We start from the raw sequence: 21114 nt of genomic DNA, 5'->3' as shown, positions 1-21114 counted from the left end.
TTTGTGGAATTTCTTTCCTTCTTTCCTGTGTTTGAGGCAATCAGTTTTGTTGTGACATGGTAGGGGTGGTAGAGAGAAGACAGCCCTTTTTGGTCAAATACCAAGTTCATATTATGGCAAGAACAGCTCAATTAAGCAAAGAGCAACAACAGTCCATCATTACTTTAAGACATGAAGGTCAGCCAATAAACAAAATACTTGCTTGGTCCAGGAAACATGAGCTATGAACATGATCCAAACTGGAGATTTCTGGTCTTTGAGACGTAGAGTAGGTGAACGGATGACCTCCACATGTGTGGTTCCCACCATGAGAAGGTAGTGTGATGGTGCTTTGCTAGTGACACTGTCTGTGATTTATTTAGAATTCAATGAATTCACTTAACCAGCATGGCTACGACAGCATTATACAGCGATACGCCATCCCATCTGGGTTTGTGATTAGTGGGACTACAATTTGTTTTTCTACAGGACAATGACCCAACACACCTCCAGGCTGTGTAAGGGCTATTTGACCAAGAATGAGAGTGATGAGGCCTCCACAATCACCCAACCTCAACCCAATTGAGATGGTTTGGGATGAGTTGGACCGCAGAGTGAAGGAAAAGCAGCCAACAAGTGCTCAGCATATGTGGGAACTCCGCCTAGGCCTGTGGAAAAGCATTCCTCATGTAGCTGGTTGAGAGAATGCCAAGAGTGTGCAAAGCTCCTTTGACGAGTCTAAAATCTATTTTGATTTGTTTAAACACGTTTTTGGTTCCTACATGATTCAATGTGTTATTTCAGTTGATGTCTTTACTATTATTCTACAATATAGAAAATAGTAAAAAAAAATAAAAAAACTTGAATGAGTAGGTGTGTCCAAAACTTTTGACAGGTACTGTATATAGATTTTTTTAATTAGGTTGTTAATAAATATTATATTAAAAACAATATTGTTCTAAGACTCAAGTGTGATGATCAACAGGAATCCATTCACAGACCATTATTATTTATACTCCAAAATAAATAAACGGGACTAAACAGGGTTACATAATCTAATCACACATACAGGTTTTTTTCTGGATCAAAACAGGGCTTAGGTGGTGGGTGTGGCTATGGGCTTGGCCAACGGTGCGGTCACCAACTTACATTTGAGGCTGTCCTATAGGCCAAAATGTTGTTTAAAAGCTAATTTCCTGCAATTCTACACATTTTGCCAAGGCTTATGCTATTTGAATGACAAACAAAATGAAAAACATGGGGGCCTCAAGCCATGACAAAACTCCTTGAATGCATCATTTTTGAAAATGTATCCTCGTCTAGCTCTTTAAATTAGGTTATTATTAGTTCTCAAAGACCATATTCTAAAAAAATATATAGGTCCATTATATGTTGTATGTGCCTAATATTTGGTTTTAGTAGTTTGATGTGAAGCTGACAGCGTTTTAGCAAAATGAAATCTTATACAAATCTGATCACACACCCCCCCCAGGGAAGAATGGCACTTTCATAAAAATAAAAAAGTACATTCTCTGACGAGCACTTACATATGGTCATTTTCACACTTTCACAGAATGTTTGGGAACTGACATTGAGTAAGGCATTTGTTAAAATTCTAGAACAATATACAGTGGGAAAGTGGCCGTGCGCTTGGACAATTAATAGACACTGCAGTAAATAAACCACAATAAGAACGTGCATGTCTTGTCCCGAACCAGACTCTACACAGACCGGTGTATCATAGCCAATCAAAGCTACAGTAGGTATATGCAAATAAACCATTTGCCACATGGGCCTGTCATCATTCACTTTGAACTGGACTGTGTGTTTACAGGCAGTAGGACCTGTCATCATTCACTTTGAACTGGACTGTGTGTTTACAGGCAGTAGGGCCTGTCATCATTCACTTTGAACTGGACTGTGTGTTTACAGGCAGGCCCTGTCATCATTCACTATGAACTGGACTGTGTGTTTTACAGGCAGTAAGGCCTGTCATCATTCACTATGAACTGGACTGTGTGTTTACAGGCAGGCCCTGTCATCATTCACTATGAACTGGACTGTGTGTTTACAGGCAGTAAGGCCTGTCATCATTCACTATGAACTGGACTGTGTGTTTACAGGCAGTAGGGCCTGTCATCATTCACTATGAACTGGACTGTGTGTTTACAGGCAGTAGGACCTGTCATCATTCACTATGAACTGGACTGTGTGTTTACAGGCAGTAGCAACAGTGCGACTTCAGACCATTAGAAAGCATTTGCCAAAAGCCACAGAATACAGCTGAATGGATACATGCCAATATGTAAATACCACGGGAGTCCTATTGATCAACCAACCGGGAACGCCACAGTCCTATTGATCAACCGGGAACGCCACAGTCCTATTGATCAAACAACCGGGAACGTCACAGTCCTATTGATCAACCAACCGGGAACGCCACAGTCCTATTGATCAACCAACCGGGAACGTCACAGTCCTATTGATCAACCAACCGGGAACGCCACAGTCCTATTGATCAACCAACCGGGAACGTCACAGTCCTATTGATCAACCAACCGGGAACGTCACAGTCCTATTGATCAAACAACCGGGAACGCCACAGTCCTATTGATCAAACAACCGGGAACGCCACAGTCCTATTGATCAAACAACCGGGAACGTCACAGTCCTATTGATCAACCGGGAACGCCACAGTCCTATTGATCAACCGGGAACGTCACAGTCCTATTGATCAACCAACCGGGAACGCCACAGTCCTATTGCTCAAACAACCGGGAACGTCACAGTCCTATTGATCAACCAACCGGGAACGTCACAGTCCTATTGATCAACCAACGGGAACGCCACAGTCCTATTGATCAACCAACCGGGAACAGGTAGGCTCTCTCCCTCCCTAAGATCAACAACTAAGGTTTCTCCTCGCCTGTTCCTGGGTCATGGTCTCTCCTCTCTATTACCTGGGTCACCTACACTAAGATCTGATGATAATGACTTCCTGGGTGGTGGTCTCCTCCCTCGCCCCCCATGATGCCGGATTCCCATTGGGCCCTGAGGGAAAAGGAAAAGGAGGCAGACATGTTGACTGGACTGAGACTTTGTCTACTTTTTCATATTTTAATCTTACATTTTCATGTCACAGATTTGGTACATTTTGTCGTATGAAACAACCTCCTTTGTCGAGTGTGTGTGTGTGTTCTGAGGACTCACGTGGTGGTGGTTGGAGATCATGCGGTGTGTGTGTGTGTTCTGAGGACTCACGTGGTGGTGGTTGGGGATCATGTGGTGTGTGTGTGTGTTCTGAGGACTCACGTGGTGGTGGTTGGGGATCATGCGGTGTGTGTGTGTGTTCTGAGGACTCACCTGGGATCACTCACCTACACGTGGTGGTGGTTGGACTCGGGTAGTGGTTGGGGATCATGTGGTGTGTGTGTGTGTGTGTGTTCTGTGACTGTGGTTGGGGATCATGGTGGTGTGTGTGTGTGTTCTGAGGACTCACGTGGTGGTGGTTGGGGATCATGTGGTGTGTGTTCTGAGGACTCAACGGGTAGTGGTTGGGGATCATGTGGTGTGTGTGTGTGTGTTCTGAGGACTCACGTGGTTGGGGATCATGTGGTGTGTGTGTGTGTTCTGAGGACTCACGTGGTTGGGGATCATGTGGTGTGTGTGTGTGTTCTGAGGACTCACGTGGTGGTGGTTGGGGATCATATGGTGTGTGTGTGTGTGTGTTCTGAGGACTCACGTGGTGGTCTGTGTGTTCTGAGGACTCACGTGGTTGGGGATCATGTGGTGTGTGTGTGTGTGTTCTGAGGACTCACGTGGTGGTGGTTGGGGATCATATGGTGTGTGTGTGTGTGTGTTCTGAGGACTCACGTGGTGGTTGGGGATCATGTGGTGTGTGTGTGTGTGTGTGTGTGTTCTGAGGACTCACGTGGTTGGGGATCATGTGGTGTGTGTGTGTGTTCTGAGGACTCACGTGGTGGTGGTTGGGGATCATGTGGTGTGTGTGTGTGTGTTCTGAGGACTCACGTGGTGGTGGTTGGGGATCATGTGGTGTGTGTGTGTGTTCTGAGGACTCACGTGGTTGGGGATCATATGGTGTGTGTGTGTGTGTGTGTGTGTTCTGAGGACTCACGTGGTTGGGGATCATGTGTGTGTGTGTGTGTGTGTGTGTGTGTGTTCTGAGGACTCACGTGGTTGGGGATCATGTGGTGTGTGTGTGTGTTCTGAGGACTCACGTGGTGGTGGTTGGGGATCATGTGTGTGTGTGTGTGTGTGTTCTGAGGACTCACGTGGTGGTGGTTGGGGATCATGTGGTGTGTGTGTGTGTGTGTGTGTGTGTGTGTGTTCTGAGGACTCACGTGGTGGTGGTTGGGGATCATGGTGGTGTGTGTGTGTGTGTTCTGAGGACTCACGTGGTGGTGGTTGGGGATCATGTGGTGTGTGTGTGTGTGTGTTCTGAGGACTCACGTGGTGGTGGTTGGGGATCATGTGGTGTGTGTGTGTGTTCTGAGGACTCACGTGGTGGTGGTTGGGGATCATGTGGTGTGTGTGTGTGTTCTGAGGACTCACGTGGTTGGGGATCATGTGTGTGTGTGTGTGTTCTGAGGACTCACGTGGTTGGGGATCATGTGGTGTGTGTGTGTGTTCTGAGGACTCACGTGGTTGGGGATCATGTGGTGTGTGCCATGGATCAGCGGAGGCCTGATGGCAGGGTTGTACTGGAGGGGTTGACCCAGTAATGGGTATCTGCCGTCCACTGCCTGCCCTGGGCCGAAGGGTCTGGGGAACTGGGTCATTATGGGGATGGGGGTGAGGCCTGCCGAGCGGAGGTTCTTTATGGAGGTGAGTTGGTGGGTTGGGGCTTGGGGCTGGGCTGGAGGCGTGCTGGGGCCGCCCAGCTGGGGACTGTTCTATAGGACAGAGGCAAAAAAGGAGGGACAGGGAGGTGGGGGTCAGAGGGGACATAGAAACCCTTATATATATAGTCCATCAGAGGGAAAGTGTATCCCTAGTTCGAAGAGACGGGCCTGAGCAAGATGCTCGGAGTCGCTTATCTTTATAACCAAATGGGCAGTTTTTTGGGATGCAAGATGTGTAGATCAGTCATCCTGCCCCCTCTCCCCAGGCTGATCCTGCCCCCTTCCAGGCTGATCCTGCCCCCCCCAGGCTGATCCTCTCCCCCAGGCTGATCCTGCCCCCTCTCCCCAGGCTGATCCTGCCCCCTCTCCCCCAGGCTGATCCTGCCCCCTCTCCCCCAGGCTGATCCTGCCTTCCCCCCTCTCCCTCAGGCTGATCCTGCCCCCTCTCCCCCAGGCTGATCCTGCCCCCTCTCCCCCAGGCTGTGAGGGAGTCTAGTTGTTCTGGGTAGTTACCTGTTAGTTGTCTAGTTGTTCTAAGTAGTTACCTGTGAGTTGTCTAGTTGTTCTAAGTAGTTACCTGTTAGTTGTTCTAGTAGTTACCTGTTCTGTCCTAGTTGTTCTAGTAGTTACCTGTTAGTTGTCTAGTTGTTCTTAGTTACCTGTGAGTTGTCTAGTTGTTCTGAGTAGTTACCTGTGAGTTGTCTAGTTGTTCTAAGTAGTTACCTGTTAGTTGTCTAGTTGTTCTGAGTAGTTATCTGTTAGTTGTCTAGTTGTTCTGAGTAGTTACCTGTGAGTTGTCTAGTTGTTCTGAGTAGTTACCTGTGAGTTGTCTAGTTGTTCTGAGTAGTTACCTGTGAGTTGTCTAGTTGTTCTAAGTAGTTACCTGTTAGTTGTCTAGTTGTTCTGAGTAGTTATCTGTTAGTTGTCTAGTTGTTCTGAGTAGTTACCTGTTAGTTGTCTAGTTGTTCTGAGTAGTTACCTGTGAGTTGTTTAGTTGTTCTAAGTAGTTACCTGTGAGTTGTTTAGTTGTTCTAAGTAGTTACCTGTGAGTTGTTTAGTTGTTCTGAGGACCTCTGGCTGCGTGTGTGATCCAGACTGTAGTATCTGTTGTGTTTCCACTGTGGAGGGGAGTGGGCTCTGGGCAGGTGGTTAGGGGGCAGGGTCAGCTGCATCATCACCATACCACCACTGTGAGGACCGGGGAGCACACCTGCACACAGTTACAACAACGTCAAAATCACAGCTTCATTGTCAAAGGAACGTTTCCATCCTCGGATGGACAGGACACACAAGGCAGGAGAACCATTTCAATGGTTTCAAATCTCATACTTAAGGGTCTTTCAAAGCGAACGGTATCTATTTTAGTATGTGTGTGATCCCGGGGGGAATTGAACCCACGACCTTGGTGTTACTGAGAGGTAATGTTACCTGAGCACTGCTGTCCTGGTAGCTGCTGGGTTCCACACGGAGACGAAGCCCGGGGAAACTGCATCTGCTCTGCCCCAGGAGGAGGTAAGAAACCCATCGATGGACTGTGGAGACACTTGCTTAGTTAATGTATTTATGGAGCTCTATGAGACATCAATTAAAAAGACATTGATAGTACCAGCAGCCAGCCACTTTATATTTGCTCTCAAAGTCTCCCTTAAAGAGCCCCAACACAATGTTTCAGAAATAGTCTTGTATTAAAGGTAGGTTAATGATCTCTGATTAACGGTGACAGTCTATGAGAACAAACAAACATGTCATTCATTTCCTCTTTATGACCTGAATCACTCTGTCATCAGACTGAAGGATTACATTACAGCTGCCTGGTACTGTACCCATAGGGCTCTGGTTAAATGTAGTGCACTATATAGGGAATAGGGTTTTATTTGGGACACTTAATGTTAACACTGACAGTACTGATGCTGTGGGGTGGAATAGAGAAACCGGTACAACAGGGAGGGAAGTAAGTTTCAGATCAGTGGAGCTTCTGTTAGTAGGGCAGTCTGGAGGTCACTTTCAGCTCAGTGAGTTTGTTAGTAGGGCAGTCTGGAGGTCACTTTCAGCTCAGTGAGTTTGTTAGTAGGGCAGTCTGGAGGTCACTTTCAGCTCAGTGGAGCTTTGTTAGTAGGGCAGTCTGGAGGTCACTTTCAGCTCAGTGAGTTTGTTAGTAGGGCAGTCTGGAGGTCACTTTCAGCTCAGTGAGTTTGTTAGTAGGGCAGTCTGGAGGTCACTTTCAGCTCAGTGAGTTTGTTACAGGGCAGTAGGTCACAGCTCAGTTTCTGGAGGTCACTTTCAGCTCAGTGAGTTTGTTAGTAGGGCAGTCTGGAGGTCACTTTCAGCTCAGTGAGTTTGTTAGTAGGGCAGTCTGGAGGTCACTCTCAGCTCAGTGAGTTTGGTAGTAGGGCAGTCTGGAGGTCACTCAGCTCAGTGAGTTTGTTAGTAGGGCAGTCTGGAGGTCACTTCAGCTCAGTGGAGTTTGTTAGTAGGGCAGTCTGGAGGTCACTTTCAGCTCAGTGAGTTGGTTAGTAGGGCAGTCTGGAGGTCACTTTCAGCTCAGTGAGTTTGTTAGTAGGGCAGTCTGGAGGTCACTTTCAGCTCAGTGAGTTTGTTAGTAGGGCAGTCTGGAGGTCACTTTCAGCTCAGTGAGTTTGTTAGTAGGGCAGTCTGGAGGTCACTTTGCAGCTCAGTGAGTTTGTTTAGTAGGGCAGTCTGGAGGTCACTTTCAGCTCAGTGAGTTTGTTAGTAGGGCAGTCTGGAGGTCACTTTCAGCTCAGTGAGTTTGTTAGTAGGGCAGTCTGGAGGTCACTTTCAGCTCAGTCCTTTCAGCTCAGTGAGTTTGTTAGTAGGGCAGTCTGGAGGTCACTTTCAGCTCAGTGAGTTTGTTAGTAGGGCAGCTGGAGTCTGGAGTTTGGTCACTGGAGGTCACTTTCAGCTCAGTGAGTTTGTTAGTAGGGCAGTCTGGAGGTCACTTATCAATAGTGAGTTTGTTAGTTGGGCAGTCTGGAGGTCACTTTCAGCTAGTGAGTTTGTTAATAGGTGCAGTACAACTGGAGGTCACTTTCAGCTCAGTGAGTTTGTTAGTAGGGCAGTCTGGAGGTCACTTTCAGCTCAGTGAGTTTGTTAGTAGGGCAGTCTGGAGGTCACTTTCAGCTCAGTGAGTTTGTTAGTAGGGCAGTCTGGAGGTCACTTTCAGCTCAGTGAGTTTGTTAGTAGGGCAGTCTGGTGGTCAGCTCTAGGGCAGTCTGGAGGTCACTTTCAGCTTGAGTTTGTTAGTAGGGCAGTCTGGAGGTCACTTTCAGCTCAGTGAGTTTGTTAGTAGGGCAGTCAGTCACTTTCAGCTCAGTGAGTTTGTTAGTAGGGCAGTCCTCAGCTCAGTGAGTTTGTTAGTAGGGCAGTCCAGGTCACTTTCAGCTCAGGGCAGTCTGGAGGTCAGTGAGTTTGTTAGTAGGGCAGTCTGGAGGTCACTTTCAGCTCAGTGAGTTTGTTAGTAGGGCAGTCTGGGGTCACTTTCAGCTCAGTGAGTTTGTTAGTAGGGCAGTCTGAGGTGCCTTTCAGCTCAGTGAGTTTGTTAGTAGGGCAGTCTGGAGGTCACTTTCAGCTCAGTGAGTTTGTTAGTAGGGCAGTCTGGAGGTCACTTTCAGCTCAGTGAGTTTGTTAGTAGGGCAGTCTGGAGGTCACTTTCAGCTCAGTGAGTTTGGTAGTAGGGCAGTCTGGAGGTCACTTTCAGCTCAGTGAGTTTGGTAGTAGGGCAGTCTGGAGGTCACTTTCAGCTCAGTGAGTTTGTTAGTAGGGCAGTCTGGAGGTCACTTTCAGCTCAGTGAGTTTGTTAGTAGGGCAGTCTGGAGGTCACTTTCAGCTCAGTGAGTTTGTTAGTAGGGCAGTCTGGAGGTCACTCTCAGCTCAGTGAGTTTGTTAGTAGGGCAGTCTGGAGGTCACTTTCAGCTCAGTGAGTTTGTTAGTAGGGCAGTCTGGAGGTCACTTTCAGCTCAGTGAGTTTGTTAGTAGGGCAGTCTGGAGGTCACTTTCAGCTCAGTGAGTTTGGTAGTAGGGCAGTCTGGAGGTCACTTTCAGCTCAGTGAGTTTGTTAGTAGGGCAGTCTGGAGGTCACTTTCAGCTCAGTGAGTTTGTTAGTAGGGCAGTCTGGAGGATGATTTATAAGGCTGATGATACAGGTGCAGTGCAGCCCAGTCTTAATAGTACACCTCAGCTCCCATGAGGACCGGTTTCAACACCGGCAATAACTCCCTTCATCAACCACACTATAGGAGAACTATGGCTCTGGGGGGGAACGGGGGGGGCTCTATAGAGGCTACTATAATGGACTGTTGTAAATGGTGTTGGCAGTTTGGTTGGTCCATCGGTACCTGCGCCACTTTCATCAACGTTGAACTACTTTGGAATATGAAACAGTACCAGATTACAGACCTAACACTTAGACTATTTAATGCACAGTCCATCTTCCTACTGTCAACAACAGAACAGCTCAGTTCCTACCTCATGGTGCTGTGTTGATTTGGGGGCATGACACTGTAGTAAACCTGCATGCCTGACATGGCCATGGGACCTTGGCTTGGTTGGCTCTGGATCATCATTGGCTGTTGACATGCCTGCTGATGTGGAGGCATGTTCTGAGACCCCTGGGGCATTGATACCTGCACGACCCACACAGACCATATGGAAAAACAGGATTAAGCAGGAGTATTTATTTTTTACATTTACAATTGATACAGATATCTGATGTCGGATCCCTTTCAAATCTCTTTTCAATTCAACCCTCAAACTATTTAACATTTCAGAGTTCGGTTGATCTAATTATAAGATTTTCAGTCAGGCAAAGATGTTCACAAGAGCAAGATGTTCACAATTGAAGATCAAACCATGTCAAAGCAAAAGGACAGGACAAATCAATTTGATTCTTTAATTGCAAAGAAAACCCCAACAGTTTAATAATGATAAGCCAATAAGAACGTACCTGATAAGACGGCATTGAAGGGTACTGGACCATGAAGGCCGTCATGTGATTTCCCATATTGCTGTGCTGCTGGTTGTTCACCAGGTTCTGATGCTGAGGGCCTTGGGGCTGATTTGGCATCACAGCGTGGTAACCTTCAGTAACATTAGGACGTTACAATTCACTTCTATTGAAATAATCTAGTGAGATGTAGAACATTTCAATTCATTGTTTTTAAACAAAATGGTGACATGAATTCTATTCACAACGACTATGAATGAATGAGCCCAAGTGAAATGAGAAACATATTTAATATGCCTCTGTTGTCTTGGGAGATGATCCCTCTTTACTTGTATTAGAATTAAGCAATAAGGCCCGAGGGGGTGTGGCATGTGGCCAATATACCTCGGCTTAGGGCTGTTCTTACGTACGACGCAACGCAGAATGCCTGGATACAGCCCTTAGCCGTGGTATATTGGTCATATACCACAAACCCCCAGGTGCCTTATTGATATTATACACTGGTTACCAACGTAATTAGAGCAGTAAAAATACATGTTTTATCATCTCCGTGGTAAACTGTCTGATATAACACGGCTGTTAGCCAATCAGCATTCAGGGCTCGAACCACCCAGTTTATGATACCCATTACAATGTAGAAGACATCTAAAACATGGCGAAAATCATACAATATTGATTCCAAGGAAGGAAGAGTGTAGTGAGAAAAAAAAACATAGCAAAAACAAAGACTAATACATAAGCAAATTACAAAAACAGATGACGCAAAATGTGCAACATAGAAAAACAGGTCTCTCCGGCAACGTCAAAAGGGCGGTCTCTCCCGGCAACGTCAAAAGGGCGGTCTCCCCGGCAACGTCAAAAGGGCCGTCTCTCCCGGCAACGTCAAAAGGGCCGTCTCTCCCGGCAACGTCAAAAGGGCCGTCTCCCCGGCAACGTCATTAGGGCCGTCTCTCCCGTCAAAGGGCGGTCTCCCCGGCAACGTCAAAAGGGCGGTCTCCCCCCGGCAACGTCAAAAGGGCGGTCTCCCCCCAAAGGGCCGTCTCCCCCGGCAAGGGCGTCAAAGCGTCAAAGGGCGGTCTCCCCCCGTCAAGGGGTCTCTCCCCCGCAACGTCAAAGGGCGGTCTCTCCGCAACGCAAAGTCAAAACGGTGCTGGAAATAGTAGTGCTTGTTCCATAGTGGACAGCTGAATGTCAAGGTTACAGACTGGAGCTTCACAGAGAAATCCAGGGGCCACATTGGCCGTCGTCGTTCTTCTGTAAAAAAATGGTGCCTGGAACATTCTTTAGCCCCAATGAGGAAAAGTGGAACAAGATGAGACCAATAGACAATGAATGGTTTCATATGTGAAAGAGCGGGACACTCTTTTGACCGCCCTCCAGTCTCTCTCCAGACCTCTGCTCACAAACCAAGCATGAAATGACTCTCCCATTATATCCCCCACACACCATTCCACCTGAGCACACAGAGAACGGGATCAGATTGCCTTGGTACTGCAGGTGAAATAGGAAGTTGCTAACAGGTGCTTCATGTCTATTGTCAGTGTGCCTTCATGTTGTAATCTGCAGGACTGAACGGCTCCAAAAAGACACATTGTAATAACACAGATGACGACCCTGAAGGAACAGGAAGTCATCATCATTATGGCCGCTGGAGAAGGAGAGTTGAGGGGCTGAATAGAGACCGCTGGAGGAGAGGAGAGAGAGAGACTGAAGAGAAGTGAGGGGCTGAATAGAGACCGCTGGAGGAGAGGAGACTGAAGAGAAGTGAGGGGCTGAATAGAGACCGCTGGAGGAGAGGAGACTGAAGAGAGAGACTGAAGAGAAGTGAGGGGCTGAATAGAGACCGCTGGAGGAGAGGAGAGACTGAAGAGAAGTGAGGGGCTGAATAGAGACCGCTGGACTGTGAGAAGACTGAAGAGAAGTGAGGGCTGAATAGCCCCCGCTGGAGGAGAGACTGAAGAGAAGTGAGGGGCTGAAAGTCCAGCTGAGACTGAGGGCTGAAGAGAAGTGAGGGGCTGAAAAAGAGACCGGTTCACTGTGAGAATCATAGAACTCTCAGACAGCATCCCGGCCCCGCATTCTGCCACTCCGCTTTCCAGGTCTTCATCACCAACACCTCTGTGTTCCAGTCCAGACTCCTGGTCTTCATCACCAACACCTCTGTGTTCCAGTCCAGACTCCTGGTCTTCATCACCAACACCTCTGTGTTCCAGTCCAGACTCCTGGTCTTCATCACCAACACCTCTGTGTTCCAGTCCAGACTCCTGGTCTTCATCACCAACACCTCTGTGTTCCAGTCCAGACTCCTGGTCTTCATCACCAACACCTCTGTGTTCCAGTCCAGACTCCTGGTCTTCATCACCAACACCTCTGTGTTCCAGTCCAGACTCCTGGTCTTCATCACCAACACCTCTGTGTTCCAGTCCAGACTCCTGGTCTTCATCACCAACACCTCTGTGTTCCAGTCCAGACTCCTGGTCTTCATCACCAACACCTCTGTGTTCCAGTCCAGACTCCTGGTCTTCATCACCAACACCTCTGTGTTCCAGTCCAGACTCCTGGTCTTCATCACCAACACCTCTATGTTCTAGTCCAGACTTTCCCATCACCAACACCTCTGTGGTCCAGTGTGGCTGAGTTAAGAGTGTGGTGAGGTTGTAGGTTCAATTCCCACAAGCATCATTTATACTGAAGCCTTCAGCAAAACTGTTTAATTGCAGAAGCAACTTCCTTATGCAAGTGGTTTGTAAACAGTCATTATTTTCACTGTGTCTGGATATTCCACTGTTTATGCACTAGTAGACTAACAGTATATAGCCTAATTTGTTCCTCTGCTCAGCCCCAAGAGATGCCTCCTAATTCCCGACAGACGATAGAGTAGCATTCCTCCACATTAAAGCCAGTAAATGGCCACAGTGCTGCGTTCAGCAGGAGGCAACCAGTAAAACGGAGCTGTGTTGAGGCAGGAGGCTGTAGCTAACAACCAGTAAAACAGAGCTGTGTTGAGGCAGGAGGCTGTAGCTAACAACCAGTAAAACAGAGCTGTGTTGAGGCAGGAGGCTGATAAGACCAGTAAAACAGACCAGTAAAACAGAGCTGTGTTGAGGCAGGAGGCTGTAGCTAACAACCAGTAAAACAGAGCTGTGTTGAGGCAGGAGGCTGTAGATAACAATTGTGTCCCCCCCCCAGGGTGCAGAGAAACAGAATACTGCAGCTCACTGGGAGACAGCTCAGTTAATCAAGACAAACACAGAGAGAGAGCAGTGTGTGTGTGTGTTTACCTGGCTGCTGGGGAAGAGGCTGGTTCTGGGGGCTGGTGTAGTGCACGGGGCTGACAGGGCGATAGTGCTGGTTGCAGTGGGAGTGGGGGTCCTGGGCTGGAGCACAGTAACATGTGTGCATCTACAGGAGAGGAAGGACAACGAGCAGACAAGAGTTTCTCTGGTCACCTTGGAATCTGAACACTTTACTCAGAGCGGATCTGAGGTCAATCTAAATTATGATCATCTCTGGATAATATCACTGATATTACTGAAGGAGACGGAGACCAACAAGTAGGTAGGAAGTAGACGATGCCATGAGATGGTGTGTTGACTGACCATGCGAGTGACTGTAACTGTTGTACCTGCTGTGGCATGTAGCCCTGCTGCTGCTGCATGACCGGCTGGCTCATAGGGTGTGCAGGGCCGGGGTAGGCCTGGGTTGGCCCCACCACAGGGGGCCCTGGAGGGGCCACCATGTAGCCAGTCTGCTGGTGCTGCAGGGGGGCCTGGAGCACCACAGGGCCCGAGGGGTACATGGCAGGGTGGGGGCCGCCGTTAGTGACGTCGCTGGACGCCTGGCGCACCACACTCATGTGGCTGAACTGGGCAGCCAGCCCTTCTTGCTGTGGGGAGAGAACAAGGCTGAAAACAACATGTTGTCTGGACGTGTCCTTTATAATGGTCCAATCCAATCAATCAACAGACAGGGCCAGAGGCAACGTGCATCAAGACCAGGGACGAAATCATTAGGGTCATATTTATTAGGGCACACCGTAGCAAAACATTTTGAAACAGAAAATGAATGTGTCTTATTGGAGCCAAGTTCTAGTCGTCTCTCCCCGTTTCAATCAGTTTTCTACCGTTTGATGCCGAACACCACCCAGGGAACCCAAACTGGGTATTTATAGCACCAGAGTCGGCTACCTCAGTCTAGGTCATCTATGACAAGCTGTTCAGTGGCAGGAAATTGGAAGTTTAGCGTATCTACTCATGGATTATTCAACATCTGGTATTGAATTAATGATTACAAACTGTTAGTTTGAATAATCTGCCATAGAGGGATGTGTTGGGTGAAAGCAGGTCAGGAAAGGAGGACAACAGAACGCAGCCCGATCTAGTCTACCCAACAGAACGCAGCCCGATCTAGTCTACCCAACGGAACGCAGCCCGATCTAGTCTACCCAACGGAACGCAGCCCGATCTATACCCAACAGAACGCAGCCCGATCTAGTCTACCCAACGGAACGCAGCCCGATCTAGTCTAGTCTACCCAACAGATCGCCAGCCCGATCTAGTCTTGGGGAACGCAGCCCGAGTCTACCCAACAGAACGCAGCCCGATCTAGTCTACCCAACGGAACGCAGCCCGATCTAGTCTACCCAACGGAACGCAGCCCGATCTAGTCTACCCAACGGAACGCAGCCCGATCTAGTCTACCCAACGGAACGCAGCCCGATCTAGTCTACCCAACGGACGCCAGCCCGATCTAGTCTACCCAACAGAACGCAGCCCGATCTAGTCTAGCCCGATCTAGTCTACCCAACAGAACGCAGCCCGATCTAGTCTACCCAACAGAACGCAGCCCGATCTAGTCTACCCAACAGAACGCAGCCCGATCTAGTCTACCCCCAGCCCGATCTAGTCGGAACAGAACGCAGCCCGATCTAGTCTACCCAACAGAACGCAGCCCGATCTAGTCTACCCAACAGAACGCAGCCCGATCTAGTCTACCCAACAGAACGCAGCCCGATCTAGTCTACCCAACAGAACGCAGCCCGATCTAGTCTACCCAACAGAACGCAGCCCGATCTAGTCTACCCCAACAGAACGCAGAACGCAGAACCCGATCTAGTCTACCCAACAGAACGCAGCCCGATCTAGTCTACCCAACAGAACGCAGCCCGATCTAGTCTACCCAACAGAACGCAGCCCGATCTAGTCTACCCAACAGAACGCAGCCCGATCTAGTCTACCCAACAGAACGCAGCCCGATCTAGTCTACCCAACAGAACGCAGCCCGATCTAGTCTACCCAACACAACGCAGCCTGATCTAGTCTACCTAACAGGGTAATAGGGCTGTTTTATCTAACCTTTATTTTACTAAGCAAGTCAGTTAAGAACAAATTCTTATTTTACAATGCCGGCCAACCCCCGGCCAAACTCTCCCCTAACCTGGATGACAGGGCTAACAGGGTCACAGGACTAATGTTCAACCTAACTGGGCCATGTTCAACCTAACTGGGTAACGGGGCCATGTTCAACCTAACTGGGTAACGGGGCCATGTTCAACCTAACTGGGTAACGGGGCCATGTTCAACCTAACTGAGTAACTGGGCCATGTTCAACCTAACTGGGTAACTGGGCCATGTTCAACCTAACTGAGTAACTGGGCCATGTTCAACCTAACTGAGTAACTGGGCCATGTTCAACCTAACTGGGTAACTGGGCCATGTTCAACCTAACTGGGTAACTGGGCCATGTTCAACCTAACTGAGTAACGGGGCCATGTTCAACCTAACTGAGTAACTGGGCCATGTTCAACCTAACGGGGCCATGTTCAACCTAACGGGGCCATGTTCAACCTAACTGAGTAACTGGGCCATGTTCAACCTAACTGGGTAACGGGGCCATGTTCAACCTAACTGGGTAACGGGGCCATGTTCAACCTAACTGGGTAACGGGGCCATGTTCAACCTAACTGGGTAACGGGGCCATGTTCAACCTAACTGGGTAACGGGGCCATGTTCAGCCTCACTGGGTAACTGGGCCATGTTCAGCCTCACTGGGTAACTGGGCCATGTTCAACCTAACTGGGTAACTGGGCCATGTTCAACCTAACGGAGTAACTGGGCCATGTTCAACCTAACGGAGTAACTGGGCCATGTTCAACCTAACTGAGTAACTGGGCCATGTTCAACCTAACTGGTAACTGGGCCATGTTCAACCTAACTGAGTAACTGGGCCATGTTCAACCTAACTGGCTAACGGGGCCATGTTCAACCTAACTGAGTAACTGGGCCATGTTCAACCTAACTAACTGGGCCATGTTCAATCTAACTGAATAATGGGGCCATGTTCAACCTAACTGGGCCATGTTCAACCTAACTGGGTAACGGGGCCATGTTCAACCTAACTGGGTAACGGGGCCATGTTCAACCTAACTGGGTAACGGGGCCATGTTCAACCTAACTGGGTAACGGGGCCATGTTCAACCTAACTGGGTAACGGGGCCATGTTCAACCTAACTGGGTAACGGGGCCATGTTCAACCTAACTGGGTAACGGGGCCATGTTCAACCTAACTGGGTAACGGGGCCATGTTCAACCTAACTGGGTAACGGGGCCATGTTCAACCTAACTGGGTAACGGGGCCATGTTCAACCTAACTGGGTAACGGGGCCATGTTCAACCTAACTGGGTAACGGGGCCATGTTCAACCTAACTGGGTAACGGGGCCATGTTCAACCTAACTGGGTAACGGGGCCATGTTCAACCTAACTGGGTAACGGGGCCATGTTCAACCTAACTGAGTAACTGGGCCATGTTCAACCTAACTGAGTAACTGGGCCATGTTCAGCCTAACTGGGCCATGTTCAATCTAACTGAATAAATGGGGCCATGTTCAGCCTAACTGGGCCATGTTCAACCTAACTGGGTAACGGGGCCATGTTCAACCTAACTGGGTAACGGGGCCATGTTCAACCTCACTGGGTAACGGGGCCATGTTCAACCTCACTGGGTAACGGGGCCATGTTCAACCTCACTGGGTAACAGGGCCATGTTCAGCCTAACTGGGTAACGGGGCCATGTTCAGCCTAACTGGGCCATGTTCAACCTAACTGGGTAACGGGGCCATGTTCAACCTAACTGGGTAACGGGGCCATGTTCAGCCTAACTGGGCCATGTTCAATCTAACTGAATAAATGGGGCCATGTTCAGCCTAACTGGGCCATGTTCAACCTAACTGGGTAACGGGGCCATGTTCAACCTAACTGGGTAACGGGGCCATGTTCAACCTAACTGGGTAACGGGGCCATGTTCAACCTAACTGGGCCATGTTCAACCTCACTGGGTAACGGGGCCATGTTCAACCTAACTGGGTAACGGGGCCATGTTCAACCTCACTGGGTAACGGGGCCATGTTCAACCTCACTGGGTAACGGGGCCATGTTCAACCTCACTGGGTAACGGGGCCATGTTCAACCTCACTGGGTAACGGGGCCATGTTCAACCTCACTGGGCCATGTTCAACCTAACTGGGCCATGTTCAACCTAACTGGGTCATGTTCAACCTAACTGGGTAACGGGGCCATGTTCAACCTCACTGGGTAACTGGGCCATGTTCAACCTAACTGGGTAACTGGGCCATGTTCAACCTAACTGGGTAACTGGGCCATGTTCAACCTAACTGGGTAACTGGGCCATGTTCAACCTAACTGGGTAACTGGGCCATGTTCAACCTAACTGAGTAACTGGGCCATGTTCAACCTAACTGAGTAACTGGGCCATGTTCAACCTAACTGAGTAACTGGGCCATGTTCAACCTAACTGAGTAACTGGGCCATGTTCAACCTAACTGAGTAACTGGGCCATGTTCAACCTAACTGAGTAACTGGGCCATGTTCAACCTAACTGAATAACTGGGCCATGTTCAACCTAACTGAATAACTGGGCCATGTTCAACCTAACTGAATAATGGGGCCATGTTCAACCTAACTGAATAATGGGGCCATGTTCAACCTAACTGAGTAACTGGGCCATGTTCAACCTAACTGAATAATGGGGTCATGTTCCACCTAACTGGGTCATGTTCCACCTAACAGGGTCATAGGGCAAACAGGGTCATGTTCTACCGAACTGGGTCACAGGGTCATGTTCTACCCAACTGGGTCATGTTCCACCTAACAGGGTCATAGGGCAAACAGGGTCATGTTCAACAAGCACTCAGTTGCAAGACATTTTGCAACAGAAAACAAGGTTCTGGGTTCCCATTGGATAAACTGCTGGTTTCAAATGTCTTTCTGCCTAATGAACATGATCCAGGATCCTGCTGAACACTTCTTCAATCACAAAGTCTTCCCAGATAAAGATGGCTTTCCATCATACATTACATCAAAGATTCTGCAGAAAAATATACACGTCTGGAATTAACACACGTAACGACCATGTCTTATAAAAGACCACCTAATTAAGTGACAAGGTGCTGAAGAGGCAAGTGGCCAGAAACAGACAGGTGGGAGATAGAGAGGATTGATAGGTACCAAAGTGTATTGTTGGTTAGAGGAGAGTGGCAGGAACTGAGGAGGAGGGTAAGAGATGGTTGAGTACTGGATCGGCTGTGGAGCAGAGGGCTGGAGATGCCGGACCGGCTGAAGGAGGAGAAAAGGACAGAACAGAGGGAACGAGAGGAGAGAGACCTCCATTAAGTTAAGAAGTCAGAGGTGATTGAATAGGAGGAACTAGAGCTGGCTGATTAATATCACCATTAATTGAACCTGATTGATATCTGGATAATTCACTCAGCCCTAGCTCGTAGATGATGAATGTTCTCTGGGAAATTAGGAGGCATGAATTAAAAATGATGGATTCTAATCTACTATATTAATTGAGAACAGGTAGAGTAAAGAAATGACTGCATGCAGGGAGTGAATGGGCTTTCTGGAGAAAGAAGGGATACATGAGCTGTCGACTCATTGACTGACCTGGGAGAGGACGTGATTGGCTGGCTGGTGCGGGGCTGGGGGCGGTAGGGGAGGGGCCAAGGGCTGCTGGCTCCTCCCACCTTGCTGTGAGGTCATCGAGGGGTTGTAGACCACAGCACTGCCGTCAGGGTTCACAAAGGGTTGGCCTGCAGGTGGGGAACAACAAACTTAGATACACTGTAGACCAGGGCTTCCCAACCCTCTTCCTTGAGATCTACCATCCTGTGGGTTTTCAGGCCAAAACCTACAGGACAGTACATCTCCAGGAAGAGGGTTGGACAGCCCTGCAGTAGAGGCTATAGGACATTTGAGTATAATTTAGTCAATAGGACTATGCTATAGTAACATGTATCCTGAATAATGACTAAACCATGAATATATACACAGTTTACCAACTCCCTTAGTCCATTCAAGCTGGAAAGGCTTTGATAAAAATTCGACCCAAAACAAAATATGTAGTTTGTGGAAATTTCAGCAACAGTCTAAGAGAAGAGCAGACAGACTTATAGACTGAATAAGATGTTTGTTTTACAAGAACTATGATCAAAACCAACCAGGAATAAAACATCACATCAAACCCAAAATAAAGACAGCACACAGAGACGGGCCAATCCAGCCTATATGAACTGAGGACGAGGACCAACCCTGATCAGAAGATACCAACCTGTGTGTGGGTTGACCAGTATACTGCCAGGCGGTATCCCTGTGGCTTCCGGGGGAAGCAAATAGTAACTAGTAGCATTAGCAGCGGCCTGGGTTGGCGCTGGGCCGGATGCAGGCGCCGGGCCATTCCTGCTGCCCCGATCACAGTGTACAGAAGCTCTACTACTGCTGGGGGCCGTGGCAGCGGAGGACGCAGAGGAGGGTGTAGGCAGCACCGTGCTGGGGCCCCCGACAGGGCCGGCTGCCTGGGTTAGAGCAGCTGGGACAGGGAGAGGCAGGTGGAGTACTTGGGGGCGAGAGATGGAACTCGTAGAAGACCCTACACTATTAGAAGACTCAGAACCTAGAGGAGGGAGGGATGAAAAGATCACTAAACGTCCTACAGAGAGGATCAAGAAAGGCGTCCTATAGGTGTAACCCTCATTGTAAATTAGAATCTGTTCTTAACTGACTTGCCTAGTTAAATAAAAAGTTAAAATAGAGGCAGTGGCTTGTAACACATGCACAGCCAGCCTCTGGGCAGGGGTACAAGGACGACAGCTATTGGTCACTTCTGTGGTAACAGGGGTAGAAGCAGCATAGCCATTGGTCCATTCAAAAGTGGGACACACGGTGAGTGAATTCATTGGCTATAGGTGATATTTGTCCCTCTGTGGGCATCTTGCATGAGCCCGTATCAAGTGTAATTTTAAGTGGTCCACATCTTAAAGAGTATAACCACAAACATGTTATTAGTTTGTCAGTAATGCAACCACAGACAACTTTTCCTGGTGTAGAACGTCAAAGTTCGTCTTCTGGCACGTACGCAAACCTCTAATAGTTGATGTCAAAAGCAAAGCCATCAGGAGCTTTGAAATCTGGACAGACAAAAGAGGAAATCTGGGCCCCAGTTTGGTCTCTGGACGTATTACTGGAGAGGAGAGAAACATGTCTCTCTGTCTTGCCAACAGTAAAAGCCATTGAATTCAGAATTGTGATGGCCATCATTCTTCATGTTTTCTACACAAACTAAACAACCAGCACTTAAAGAAACTGGGGATACTGTAACAAAATGAGAAAAAAAGCTACAACCAAAAATGCTAAAACCAAAGATGCGAAATGATGCCAAAGAACCAAAAAAGATGACATGCACTGCATGCAGAAGAGATGAGCCACAGGACAGAGCGAACAGGAACACAAAATGGCCTCCCAGTAGCAGCAGAGCTGATGTTGTGCTGCACAAAGTGAGTCCCGTCTTCGTAAACAACGGTAAAGAAAAAAACCCAAGCAAAAAAATCTGTCTGTCAGGCGCAGTCAGTGTGGAAATGGAATCACACGAAACCAAGAGGAAAAGCCTCCAGAACAGAGGCAGCAACAACAACAAAAAGATGATCGAAAAGACAAGGAACGAGGAAGAACCAAAACAGCATAAACAAAGAAAACAGGGTCTCCATTCCTCCAGTATGCCTGTATTAAACAGGGATGGTGCACACAGACACACAGTGAAGGACCAATTCCAACTCATGTCAGTCAGAAACTAGTGTATCACATTGTCTAAGGGTGACTGACCACACTCGGCGTAAATCAGTAGTCATGGACACAGAACATATATATTTTTTTCATTCTTAGGGTTCATTCTGTTATTAAAACAGGTGCTTCACTATGCTGTGGAACAAAGCAGACTGGACACGATACGTCACACGTGC

The 21114-nt window shown here is 48.3% G+C and overlaps 1 protein-coding gene across 8 annotated transcripts in view; it reads right to left on the bottom strand.

Moving 5' to 3' along the window:
* LOC135530774 (R3H domain-containing protein 1-like) overlaps window positions 1-21114 on the bottom strand; it is a 54022-nt gene that overhangs the window by 3208 nt on the left and 29700 nt on the right. For 4 of the 8 annotated variants that reach the window (XM_064958957.1, XM_064958955.1, XM_064958960.1 and 1 more), the window contains 11 exons: window positions 19431-19772; window positions 18767-18912; window positions 18326-18433; window positions 13427-13687; window positions 13083-13203; window positions 9802-9935; window positions 9324-9481; window positions 6270-6373; window positions 5885-6051; window positions 4641-4892; window positions 2940-3030 (listed from right to left, as the gene is read on the bottom strand). In XM_064958957.1, coding sequence (XP_064815029.1) covers window positions 2940-3030; window positions 4641-4892; window positions 5885-6051; window positions 6270-6373; window positions 9324-9481; window positions 9802-9935; window positions 13083-13203; window positions 13427-13687; window positions 18326-18433; window positions 18767-18912; window positions 19431-19772 — 1884 coding nt within the window. The remainder of the gene's footprint in view (window positions 1-2939; window positions 3031-4640; window positions 4893-5884; window positions 6052-6269; window positions 6374-9323; window positions 9482-9801; window positions 9936-13082; window positions 13204-13426; window positions 13688-18325; window positions 18434-18766; window positions 18913-19430; window positions 19773-21114) is intronic. The other 4 variants (XM_064958962.1, XM_064958959.1, XM_064958961.1 and 1 more) reach the window with 4 other exon arrangements.

Source organism: Oncorhynchus masou, unplaced genomic scaffold (assembly GCF_036934945.1).
Source record: "Oncorhynchus masou masou isolate Uvic2021 unplaced genomic scaffold, UVic_Omas_1.1 unplaced_scaffold_1415, whole genome shotgun sequence".
In the NCBI taxonomy this organism is placed as follows: Eukaryota; Metazoa; Chordata; class Actinopteri; order Salmoniformes; family Salmonidae; genus Oncorhynchus; species Oncorhynchus masou.
This window is presented reverse-complemented; position numbering and strand designations above follow the sequence as displayed.